General features: G+C 36.1%; 1 protein-coding gene across 1 annotated transcript; it reads right to left on the bottom strand.

Moving 5' to 3' along the window:
• Positions 1-14: 14 nt before the first annotated feature.
• On the bottom strand, positions 15-7356 carry zc3h12ab (zinc finger CCCH-type containing 12Ab). The gene is made up of 6 exons (XM_056741929.1): positions 7225-7356; positions 5975-6469; positions 4482-4621; positions 2452-2686; positions 2276-2376; positions 15-1804 (listed from the first exon to the last, which is right to left on the bottom strand). The coding sequence occupies exons 2-6, from the start codon at positions 6433-6435 to the stop codon at positions 912-914; spliced, it is 1830 nt and encodes a 609-aa protein (XP_056597907.1). The 5' UTR covers positions 6436-6469; positions 7225-7356; the 3' UTR covers positions 15-911.
• Positions 7357-13703: the final 6347 nt, after the last annotated feature.

Here is a 13703-nt window from a genome sequence, read left to right as displayed (position 1 = left end):
CAGTTGAAGTGAAATTTTTACATAAACATTTTCCCATTTATTTTTTATTTTATAAAACAACAGAACAATAAAAAGTAAATATATTCAGATTTTACAGAAAACAATGGCAAGATGTTGCCTACTCAATATTATAAATTCTTCTTACTTTAACAATCTTTGCAAACTAACATGGGCACTTTTCTAGTGTCCCTCATACTGTGATGACAGTCTGATCTGTTTCTTGCTTGTAGTATTTACATGAGAACTTATTGAATATATATCAAACCACACTGATGAGCTATACCCTCTAGGGCTGAATTTTATAAATTTGAAGCAATAAAAGGAAAATACACCAAAGGGTGTGTACACTTCTACCGTTTTGGTAGTTCAGATTAAGAAACGTTAAAGCACACGGTGCCGACACATTTAAACGGTACTGCAGATCCAAGACCTCAGAACCACAATTCATAACACAAACTATGTTTTCATGATATCATTTTCTTGCCAGAACGCTGACAAAGTCAATATTAAACTGTCAAAGAGAAATACCTTGTTGGTTACCACTGAATACAACCAATGATAAATAACCATCATTTACCAAATACAAGTCACAATACCTTAAAAAATACAAAAGGTTACGTTTGTATTAGACACGTTTTGTGTCAAGTTTCCTTTTTAAAATATAAATAGGCATCAGTTATTTCAAACTTTTCTTATTTTTAAAATGACGAAAACTTTGCCTTCTCGCTGAAACTGAAATGCTGCAGAAAATCACAAAAAAAGGATGTTTAAATTAAACTACATAAAGCAGGATTTTGGACCAATGAGATTTCATGAGCGGGGCACCCAGCGAGACAAAAATAAAACATAAAAGCTTCGAAATGTCTTAATGTCTAATTAGTCCTTCAACGGCCTGTTTTTAAACTAGAGACTTATAAAGCCCCATCATGAGATTGAAGGATCAAAATCTCTGCAGCCAGTCTTTGCGGATCGAGGATATGAGGAAACCTGTCCATAGCCCTGTCCACCAAGCGTGCATTAAAAATCGCCAGCAATTTCTTTCTCACCTGCTCCCTCTCAGACAACTGTGGATTTGGTTTGGAAGGAGACCAGCGTCCATGTCCTCTCATATCCTGGGATGCTGAAGGATAGGCACCAAAATGATCAGACCAGTATCCGTGATGAGGTGTAGGACCTCTGCTGTGATGATACGAATACTGTGACATGTTGACGGGTGGGTAAACGGGACCCCCTCCGTACGAATGATAACGGGGTTGACCGTAACTCATGTGTTCTGGGTTTGGCGAGCTGGATAAGCTCATGCTGCCTCCGTTCTGAGACTCATAAGAGCAGCCACTGCAGGGTTGTCTGTTAGCTGGAACGCAGCGGTGTCGCCCACCGCTGGGCGGTTTGGAGTTTCTGTGCTCCGTGTCGTAGTAGAGCGCTTCCGGTAAATGACTTTCGTAGGACCCCAAGCCTGAATCCAAACGCTCCTGAGATCCGTAAGGACCTGTCGGGGAATGGCGGTGTTCTCTCTTTGAGGTAAACGTCTTCTGAGTCGGTTGAGGGACTCCTTTGACGACCAGCATGTTTTCGCTGGTGTGTGTTTTTTTGAGAGGTCCGCACGGGTCAAGAGATAGTTTGTGTTCCAAAACTTCTTCTAGAGATGGACTTTGACTGGGCCCGAGAGGAATTGACTGTGGTTTGTGAGGTGTGGAAGAGATTTTAGCCTTGTCCCGCAGCTCGTCGGCCAGGGCACGCTGGGATTGTTTGCTTCGCTCAGGGTGATGAAATTTGCATTTGATTCCGTACGTGCACTTCTTCCCTGTATTGAAAAAAAGGATTACGTTCATGAAATCTGAAACGTCAATTTCTGACTGCTCGTCATGTGGTCAGAAACATCACAGTTTACTGTTTTTTTATAGGTTTGAATACCTCTTACAAAAGATTTTTCATGTTTAAATTTTTAAAGAGCGATGCCAGCATCACTATGATGAAGCTATATTACACTAAAAATTATTTTCTCAGTAGCACCATTAGTATTAAAAACCAAGGGCATATAAACCTTTGAACAGTTGATTTGTGTACAATTATTATCAAAAAACTATCATAAAGAGTAATTAGATGTTAATTAATGAGCACCGTGTCATTTTTCCTTTCTTGGGTCTGGATTATAAATCTAGACAGAAATGTAAAACACACTACACCCTGACACCAATCACAGAATATTTACTCCAACATGTGACTGCAAGACTTTACAAGCTACTGTATGCAAATATTATCTGCGCCTTCTCACCATAAGGACACGGCTGTTTCTTAGGTAGACGTGGAGTCTTTCTCAAGAAGTTGTCAAGGGTGGGACCATGTCTTCCCAAGGGGTCGTCCGGCGGCATAAATCTATAAAAAAGGAATGTGATTTAATGAATCAAAATGTCAATCAGACAGGATGAAGTAAGAAAAAGTTCTACTCACTTATCATTGACAAACGAGTACATCAGAAGTCTCTCCTCAATGAAACGCTTCCACTCTGGACGTTCTCCCTGGAGATCTCGATACGTGTCGTTGGACACAATGATGCCGTCGGATTCGTACGCCAGCTTCACTATGAAACGGTCGTCATAGCAAACCACACGTTTTCCAGCCACCCTTCTGGATGGCGTGAATACAAGAAGCTTTCTCCTCTCCAGCTCCCGTAAAATGTGTTGATCTGACCAAAAGTATTGTTGAAAACAATTAATGTCAGAATTTATTTCTCATTTGGAACTTTCAACACTAGCTTAAAGACCCAGTTGATACTACAGTCATGTTAAGGGACTGGTTCACCCAAAACACTAATTATTCATCCTCATGTCATTCCAAACCTGTATAATGTTCAGAACACAAAAGAAGATATTTTTGAAGAACGTTGATAACAAAACAACACTGAACTGTTTTGACTTTCATTATACGAATGATTTCTCAAAACAGAGTCACATAGAGGTTGGGTGTATAAATAAGGAACATTTATAATATATTTTTTGGCGAACTATCCGGGTTATTCTTACAAAATCTTGGTTTCAAGATGTCAAACGTGATTTCTTAAAAACACTTGTATCAACAAATTACCTTTAGATTCATTTGAGTTTTACAAAAAAAATTTTATTACAAAACAGGCCTTAATTCTCATCACCGTAACCATTTAAAACTGTCCATCTTATAGCATTTTTTGCTAAAAACAAGCGAAGGCATGATGCCAAAGTTAGATTTATTAATCATAAATAACAAGACATAAACTAATTATATTTTAATTCCAATGTTATCATTTTTTTTTTTAAATGGGGAAAACAACCTGTATCAGTAATGAGATCACAGCGTGACAAGAGCATATTAAGTTGTTTGCCATTTGAAAGGTACTATTAGATGTGTTTCTTCACATAAAATCAAACTTAACGTAAATATATTTGTCAGTGTTTAAGCGGTTTTTTAAAACTGTTATGGAGGATGAGAATATCAGTCTTGGACACTTCTTTCTTCCACTAATGCTTATTTTTTTTATACATGAATATTCTGTCAATCGTTTGTTTGTCCGTTTTTTTTTCAGAATACTTTAACTTTACTCTGTTTAAATTACAACAAATAATGAACAAATCGGGACGCGTTACGGTTATGAGAATTTCAGCAGAGAAAGCAAAACAATACAAAAATATTTAATTCCTATACCGCCTATGTCACAATTATGTTTTGTCCGAGGTATAGAACGCAATTATCTTTATTGTGATCATTTTATGTGTCATCAAATTGTATGTTTTATAATTTGAATTCTTTACTCCCAAGAAGCATATCTTACTGTCTATTCAGTAAACAAGGGGTTTCCCTTTTGGCATTCAATCCTTTCAGTTCAAGGAAATAACATTCTCGGCATTTAATTTAATCAACTTCTGGTTTCTATTGAACATGTGCCAATAATCTTTGTACAGTTTTTAATACAGTATTTAAACGTTGTACAGTTTATGTAAAGATAAGCAGGAATTTAAACAATGCTGTGCATGTTTGCGTAGTAAAATCGCAGTAGTTGAGATGAATGGGCATCACACCTGCTGTGTTCTTTAACAGTATTATCATTGCAATCTCAAGATTGTATAAAATCCACTCGGCCGAGTCAAACTTTAGGTAAACATACAGGCTGGCGCAGTCTGCAAATCCAGCAGTGGCTTTTTCATCATTGTGTGCCTTTATACGTTACACGGAAGTATTTAAGGTTTCAAAAAAGCCCCAGGTGCTTGCAAACTTATCCCAGGAAAACTTCTTTCACAATAGGGTTTTATGTATTTTCACTTCCGTTCATTGAGACTAGAGTTTGAATAGATGACTTTTAAAGCATAATTGCTATCCAATCTATTCATAAAGAAAATCAGACAATAAACCTGCAGAAGTTCTTGAGAGTCAAAACTGCACGCAACATATAACATGTCGTCTGTTTTTATGCGATTGTTTCTGACACAGTCCTCGTTCTTTTTTCCTACCTGTGATTGGAACGTCAGGCCGCGGCTGCTCTTTTCTCCAGGAAGGCACGAACACGGTGATGTCAAGGTGACCTCGCTCCAGGAAGAAATTCACCGCCAGCTGGATTCCCAAACAAGAGAAAACTTCCTTGTTCCCATGGCTAAGAATCAGAAAAGGAAGTCATTTCAATTTTCTTGCAATAAAGTGAAAAGTTTGTTTAGGAGCGTATCGAATGCACCAACAGTCAAATTGTAAAGCACATCTGACTCTCAACATCTTTTGATAGATTTCAAATGAATCATAATCCATAAGAGTATATAAGGAAAGGCTTATAACTAAGCTAAATTGCACCTTATACAGTTTGTCGAGAGAACAGATATCCAACTTTTATCCAAAGCGACTACAAATGAGAGAGCATTTAACATATTGTCAATGAACCAAGAGTAACTGTAATCTACAAAGTTGTGTTTACATGCAAGTCTAGAGCAAGGTGAAGCATGAACAACATATAGTAGATATTTTGGACAGTAGGTAGATACGTTTTTTAGACTGCTTTATTTAACCTATCTTTAGGTTAAATAAATAATTATCTCACTTTCAATGTGTTCATTTGCTAAATAGTACTTATGTACATCAATGAATACAATATCATAAACAAGACAATTACAGTCTAAGTTCTTTTTATAACGCCGTACATAAACATAAAACGAGTGGGTGTGAAAAAGCTGTCTGTCCTCAACTGCTGCATGTCCTGAAAATGAAGAAGGCGAATTGCAATGTCAAGCCTGTTCATCATTCATCTTCAAGATAATAGAAGTGTGAGAGCGCAGGGCAAACACAGCTGATTTGCATATTAGAATATTTGCATACTGGAGTGCTGACAGCTACGGGAGCCTGCAGGGACAAATCTGAACTCCACGAGTTGTAAGGTAAAAATGTAAAGCGAGAGGAAACAAAAAGGCTTGAAAGGTGTTAAAAGGTGGAGTGACACACGCGGACAGTAAAACAAATGGTGAATAATACATTAAACTAAATATTGATACATGATCCTTGGCTACTTTCTTTTGGAGCAGGATAAGAAATATACTTCCTCCTTAATTCAAAAAAGGTTTATAGATTCATGTGTTGTGCAAGAATAAGAATACATGCGCCCAATTATTAACAATCTTATCAAATAACTTCCTGATACATGGTGGGAAAGATATTCTCAGGGCATGTTCCAACAACACATTAGTACATCTGTTTTAATTTAGTAATATAATATGCATGACTAACTAAAAAAAAGTATTTGGTATATATTCAACTTAATAAACACAAATCAGGATCTGAAACTGAGAAACCGGACCCGTGACTTGATTTACTACATTCACATTTTACCGAGTTCCTCTGACAGGATGACGAAACGCTCTTCAAAACCGTCATGACATTATTTCTTCTATTCATCATCAAATAAGAGTAATACTCAAACAGAATATATAGAAGATTCAGTGCGGTGCAAGTTCGGTAAACTCACCTCATGGCTACATTACTTCCATCTATAACAATCGGTCTGAGGGCATCTTCATCTTCTACAAGCTCTTCTTGAGAGCTACGACATTCTGTCTGGGCGCTTCGGACCTTCGTACCATCCCCTCGTGGAACCAGCACGGGGGAGGCGGTGGGTTCCTCAGGTTCTCCACCAGCCTGTATCAGCTCCCCCAGAACTTTGTTTGTGTCCGCACCGAGGCCGAGTTTCAGGAAAGCGGCACGGACCTGAGTTTGGGAAAAACCCAGTTTGAGGAACAGGTCGAGTTGGGTCTGGAACTCGTCTGGGGTTGGGTTGGGCTGACCCGGGTCCATTCTATCTTTGCAGGTAACGGGAGGGTCACATACGGCTGCGGGGGCTGTTAGCCATGCGTTGGTGTCGTTTGAGTCAAACCAACGGGAATCCGAAAACAGGCGCAACGCTGGGATGGTGCTTATTTCCGTGCTCATTTCTTCATCTGGGAAATGTTCTGGATGTTCACTCCTGTTTAATATGAAAAACGTTTTTGAATGCATTTTTATGTCATGAAATTGAGTACAGGTCAATTCATTAAGACTACAATTTGGGATGTTACCAACAAAAAGGTGTAGTAATAATACTGCTAATGCCATGGTTGATTTTACAATCTCACACTTTGTCAAAGATTATTTATGTAATATAAATAAAAGGCCATGTTCATATTAATAGATCAAAGGTTCCACCTGTTACTTTCTTGTTTTTGGCATGTCCCAAACATCTCATTACAAAATACTATGTGACAAATACAAAAAAATAAGGTAAAATAGTTCAAACCAAAATATGTCATCAATAGTATGATATTTAAAGTACACAGAACTCGAAATAATCTAATATAAATGAAAAAATCTTTGAAATATAAGCTTAATAAAACTATTCGTGTCTGTTATGTCTTGTGTGGAGTAAGAATCGTTCAATAATGGAAAAAAAACATGTATTTAAAGATGATAAAGGTTCAATCTATAACACATAAACCAGATTACAGTAATAAATACATTTATTTTCTAAAATTTGTTGCACTCTAAACTTTACCTTATCCGATTTATTACCCTAAAAACATTGTAATTAAAAGTTGTTTATATTATTTTTACTTGAAACGACAGTAGAAGTGGCTAATAAACTTCTTATAATTCACACACAGCACCGACGGATCAAAACAACCCCCGCTAATATACAGATATACGTCGTAAAAAGTTAAATGCGAGATAGAAAACTATACGAACCTCTAGTTTAACATCGCTTCTCTGTGTTGTGTGTGTGCCAGAGTTGTGAGCTTCTGTTTCTGTGTAACAGAGTTTTATAAAAGTTTGTTCCTGTTGAACCCACGACTGTAAAGTCCCGAAATATGACGCGACACGCCTTTAGAAAGAGGAAAGCAAAACCAGGAAGTGTCCTAACGTCACTTGCGTCACTAACTCTTATTATGTAATGCGAATAAAAGATAAATTGTAAATAATTTAATCTATACACTGATGATAAATAAGAATTTAGATACCCATTCAATAATTTGTTGAATCAAGTAGACGTTTGTCTTCTTATCAATAAAACCAAGAAAGTAACACATCAAAAAATCTTTAGAAACTAAGAAGAGACTTCAACAAATCTTTATTTTCAAGACTGAAGAGCTTCACATACTACCTAAAAATAAAATATGAAATACATCAGAAAACTGGCATAATTATAACATGAAATAAAATAAAATATGAAATAAATAAGAAAACTGGTAGATTTAAAACAATAAATAAAATACAATATGAATTAAATCTGAAAAGTGGCACATTTGAAGCAATAAATGAAATAAAATATGAAATAAATAAGAAAACTGGCACAATTAAAACAAGAAATAAAATAAAATATGAAATAAATAAGAAAACTAGCACATTTAAAACAAGAAATAAAATAAAATATGAAATAAATAAGAAAACTGGTACATTTAAAACAAGAAATAAAATAAAATATGAAATATATCAGAAAACTGGCATAATTATAACATGAAATAAAATAAAATATGAAATAAATAAGAAAACTGGTAGATTTAAAACAATAAATAAAATACAATATGAATTAAATCTGAAAAGTGGCACATTTGAAGCAATAAATGAAATAAAATATGAAATAAATAAGAAAACTGGCACAATTAAAACAAGAAATAAAATAAAATATGAAATAAATAAGAAAACTAGCACATTTAAAACAAGAAATAAAATAAAATATGAAATAAATAAGAAAACTGGTAGATTTAAAACAATAAATAAAATACAATATGAATTAAATCTGAAAAGTGGCACATTTGAAGCAATAAATGAAATAAAATATGAAATAAATAAGAAAACTGGCACATTTAAAACAAGAAATAAAATAAAATATGAAATAAATAAATAAATAAGAAAACTGGTAGATTTAAAACAATAAATAAAAAACAATATTAAATAAATAAGAAAACTGGCACAATTAAAACAAGAAATAAAATAAAATATGAAATCAATCAGAAAACTGGCACATTTAAAACAAGAAATAAAATACAAGAAATAAACCAGAAAACGATACATTGCAATAAACAAAATAAAATAAAAAAATAATGAATGAGAAAACAATATACATTTAATAAATGATAAAAATGTAAATTTGGCCTGCACAAGTTCAAATTATGAACATACTTTATGTGTTTAATCAAGGAAAAGGGAAATAAGATCTGAGAATGACCATTCAAAACAAAACTAAAAAGAAAAGCAAACAAGCAGAGCATACTATCTCTTTCATTGAGACAACGGTAAACATGGTCTGTAACTGTAAATCTCACTTCCCTTAATATATCTGGTGTGAAATAGACACAGTGTATATTTCCACTTCACCCTTCAAAAAACATTTGTATTATCATATGTCATTGTGGGGTCAATTCATACAAATGTCACATAGATAACAGTTTTGTTATTTGTTAAAAGATTTTTCCTTTGTGTGGTGAGAAAGGGAAACCCCTGTGAGATCAACGATTGGCAAACAGAATGGCACAGATTGCATTTTTTTCTTTCATCTTTTCCACAGTGCAAGATTCTTCCATAAATAACAGCAAATAAGTGAATGATGAATCATTGTGAATCATGTTTGTGTATTTTATGTTCAAGTAGGATTTAAATGACAGGAAGTGCTTGGGCTCTTACGATAGCCACGGTACACTGCAGTTCACAGAAACTGAAATGTGGAAGTATCTGACATTTATGTGTTACTTCTGAAATGTAATCTGATTCAGAGTCTTATGATGGAAACAAGATATATTTGTTATTTGTCCATTTTTAAAAGGCCAAGATAAAATTTCAATGCACATGTCATTAAAGCAGACATTTCTTTTTTGTGTCAGTAGTGATTCATTTCCACGGTTTCTTTCCACCTTTCTCAAGAGATCAAAGAAATCCATTAACATGATCTGTTAGATAAGATTTTACACAAGGTCAGCAATGGAGGAATGTATTTCTTCTTCTGAGCAGTTAATGTTTCCATGAAAAATACATAACCAGGTGGCAAGAAATATGATTATACATACATTTTAAATTTAATTTTAGTTTATATTTTTAGTATTATATCTATTAATTATGAAATCATCCAAATTTCCCCATCAACTATTTTTTGTTAATTAAGTCTTATTAGACTGAAATGGAAGTAAAGGTGATGGGTAGCGTCTTAAATGGATTTTACGGCAATGTATTTTCTTGATGACCTTTTTTCTTGATTTGATCTTTGATGGTTTACTTGCTTCATGATCTTCAGATTTATGATTTTCATGATCTTCGGAAGGATGTTCATGATCTTCGGATGCATGTTCGTGATCTTCAGATGGATGTTCATGATCTTCAGATGGATGTTCATGATCTTCAGATTGATGTTCATGATCTTCAGATGGATGTTCGTGGTCTTCATAGGCATGTTTGTGATCTTCGGATGTATGTTCGTGATCTTCAGATGGATGTTCATGATCTTCAGATGGATGTTCGTGATCTTCAGATGGATGTTCATGTTCTTCAGATGGATGTTCGTGATCTTCAGATGGATGTTCATGATCTTCAGATGGATGTTCATGATCTTCAGATTGATGTTCATGATCTTCAGATGGATGTTCGTGGTCTTCATAGGCATGTTTGTGATCTTCGGATGTATGTTCGTGATCTTCAGATGGATGTTCATGATCTTCAGATGGATGTTCGTGATCTTCAGATGGATGTTCATGTTCTTCAGATGGATGTTCGTGATCTTCAGATGGATGTTCATGATCTTCGGAAGGATGTTCATGATCTTCGGATGCATGTTTGTGATCTTCAGATGCATGTTCGTGATCTTCAGATGGATGTTCATGATCTTCAGATGGATGTTCGTGATCTTCAGATGGATGTTCATGATCTTCGGATGCATGTTCGTGATCTTCAGATGCATGTTCGTGATCTTCAGATGGATGTTCATGATCTTCAGATGGATGTTCGTGATCTTCAGATGCATATTTGTGATCTTCAGATGGATGTTCGTGATCTTCAGAGGGATGTTCGTGATCTTCAGAAGGATGTTCATGATCTTCGGATGGATGTTCGTGATCTTCAGATGGATGTTTATGATCTTCAGATGGATGTTCATGATCTTCAGATGGATGTTCATGATCTTCGGATGCATGTTCGTGATCTTCAGATGCATGTTCGTGATCTTCAGATGGATGTTCGTGATCTTCAGATGGATATTCATGATCTTCGGAAGGATGTTCATGATCTTCGGATGCATGTTCGTGATCTTCAGATGCATGTTCGTGATCTTCAGATGGATGTTCATGATCTTCAGATGCATATTTGTGATCTTCAGATGGATGTTCGTGATCTTCAGAGGGATGTTCGTGATCTTCAGAAGGATGTTCATGATCTTCGGATGGATGTTCGTGATCTTCAGATGGATGTTTATGATCTTCAGATGGATGTTCATGATCTTCAGATGGATGTTCATGATCTTCGGATGCATGTTCGTGATCTTCAGATGCATGTTCGTGATCTTCAGATGGATGTTCGTGATCTTCAGATGGATATTCATGATCTTCGGAAGGATGTTCATGATCTTCGGATGCATGTTCGTGATCTTTAGATGCATGTTTGTGATCTTCAGATGGATGTTCGTGATCTTCAGATGCATGTTTGTGATCTTCAGATGGATGTTCGTGATCTTCAGAGGGATGTTCGTGATCTTCAGAAGGATGTTCATGATCTTCAGATGGATGTTCGGGATCTTCAGATGGATGTTTATGATCTTCGGAAGGATGTTCATGATCTTCAGATGGATGTTCATGATCTTCAGATGGATGTTCGTGATCTTCAGATGGATGTTCATGATCTTCAGATGCATGTTCGTGATCTTCGGATGCATGTTCGTGATCTTCAGATGGATGTTCGTGATCTTCGGAAGGATGTTCATGATCTTCGGATGCATGTTCGTGATCTTCGGAAGGATGTTCATGATCTTCGGAAGGATGTTCATGATCTTCGGATGGATGTTCGTCATCTTCAGATGGATGTTTGTGATCTTCAGATGGATGTTCATGATCTTCAGATGGATGTTCATGATCTTCGGAAGGATGTTCATGATCTTGGGATGCATGTTCATGATCTTCAGAGGGATGTTCGTGATCTTCAGATGGATGTTCATGATCTTCGGAAGGATGTTCATGATCTTCGGATGCATGTTCGTGATCTTCAGATGGATGTTCATGATCTTCGGATGCATGTTCGTGATCTTCGGATGCATGTTCGTGATCTTCAGATGCATGTTCGTGATCTTCATAGGCATGTTCGTGATCTTCAGATGCATGTTTGTGATCTTCAGATGCATGTTTCTGATCTTCAGATGGATGTTCGTGATCTTCGGATGCATGTTCGTGATCTTCGGAAGGATGTTCATGATCTTCGGATGCATGTTCGTGATCTTCGGAAGGATGTTCATGATCTTCGGAAGGATGTTCATGATCTTCGGATGCATGTTTGTGATCTTCAGATGCATGTTCGTGATCTTCAGATGGATGTTCATGATCTTCGGATGCATGTTCGTGATCTTCGGATGCATGTTCGTGATCTTCAGATGCATGTTCGTGATCTTCATAGGCATGTTCGTGATCTTCAGATGCATGTTTGTGATCTTCAGATGCATGTTCGTGATCTTCATAGGCATGTTCGTGATCTTCAGATGGATGTTCATGATCTTCAGATTGATGTTCGTGATCTTCAGATGGATGTGCATGATCTTCGGATGCATGTTCGTGATCTTCGGATGCATGTTCGTGATCTTCAGATGGGTGATTCTTGTGATCTTCAGATGGATGTTTGTGATCTTCGGATGGATGTTTGCCAGTTTTTTCTTCTTTTCCATCACTCTCAGAAGTTTCCGGTACGGCTACATCTGTGTCCTGTAATTTATTTGACATATACCCTAATTTGCCATTAAAATCGATGATTGTTTGAATGACTTTTGGGCCAGGGAAGTCCATGGCAATAATACCTACACAATGTGATCTATTCGTGTCTCCTTTAAGTTCAAGAAGGTAATCATCAACCTGTTTGTTGAGTGTTTTGGCTATTTCTAACGGCTCCTCTGATCCAACTTTGGACCCAGTATATGTGAGCATCATATCATGGTTACAGTTTTGTGACGCTAATTTTATATTTTCTTTCATTTGTGTTTCTTTTTTATCTTTCTCTGTGTCTAACTCTGTGACATGAACAGGAAGTCCTAGATTTAAAGTTGAACTCTGGACCAAGACTATCTTTCCTCGCACCTGCCCAAGTGTGGGGACAACTTTGTCTGTCCATAAAGGTAAATCACCTCCACTCAACCACTCAGTGACTTGAGCAACAGCTCCCTCATCTGGAGTAACTCTAAGCAACAGTGTCTCTTTCTTATGTTTCACAAGAAAAGTCTGCAGAGTTCTAAAAGCATAAAAAAATGTTTCAGATTCCTGAACACCTTCAGTTTTTACATATTGCATGTTCCTGGAGGTAACATGCAGATCAAAAAATCGTATGCCGGCATCAAGTTGGTTGTGTAGACCCCATGCTTGAAACGCCGGAGGAGATGTTTGTGAGTACCGGTTGCTTTGGTGTGTGCCGGGAATCGATATAGCTGATAGTGGCAGATCTTGAATTTTCTTCATCCATTTGTGGTTTGTGAATTTGAAATGCAGAGTTTCAGAGGAGCTGAAATGTTGTTCACCTTGACATCTACAGATGGCCACACTGCAGGTAAAATCAACATCTTTAGAGTCATAGTTAAAAATATAAATCATAAAAATAATCAAATGTTTTGTGTCTTTATGCAATATAACTTACACTATAAACACAGAGAGATGAATATGTTCCATTGTCCGTAGCTTCTTTCTGCAACTAAACATTACAATTGCTGCAGAAAAAGAACAAAGTCATTAATCCTATTGGTGGTCACTTTATTTTGAGCATTACAGACTATTTGAAAGATGAAAAGCAAATGTTTAAAAAATAAAATATTCAAATACTACTGCACTCAACAGAGCGAGTGTCTTTTAAACAGTAGAAAAGAAAGAGTCCAGCTTTAACTGTCCAACTACAAGTAAGTACATGTTGTTTTTCGCAAATGTTAAACATGTTTCCTCTTTAAAAGAGAATATCCAGACATCAATCGAATCGCTTTATCATTAGAAATAAATACTGTTTGC

This window comes from Triplophysa dalaica, chromosome 25, assembly GCF_015846415.1.
Source record: "Triplophysa dalaica isolate WHDGS20190420 chromosome 25, ASM1584641v1, whole genome shotgun sequence".
Lineage (NCBI taxonomy): Eukaryota > Metazoa > Chordata > Actinopteri > Cypriniformes > Nemacheilidae > Triplophysa > Triplophysa dalaica.
The sequence above is the reverse complement of the archived record's forward strand: the minus strand, read 5'-3'. Positions and strand labels throughout refer to the sequence as shown.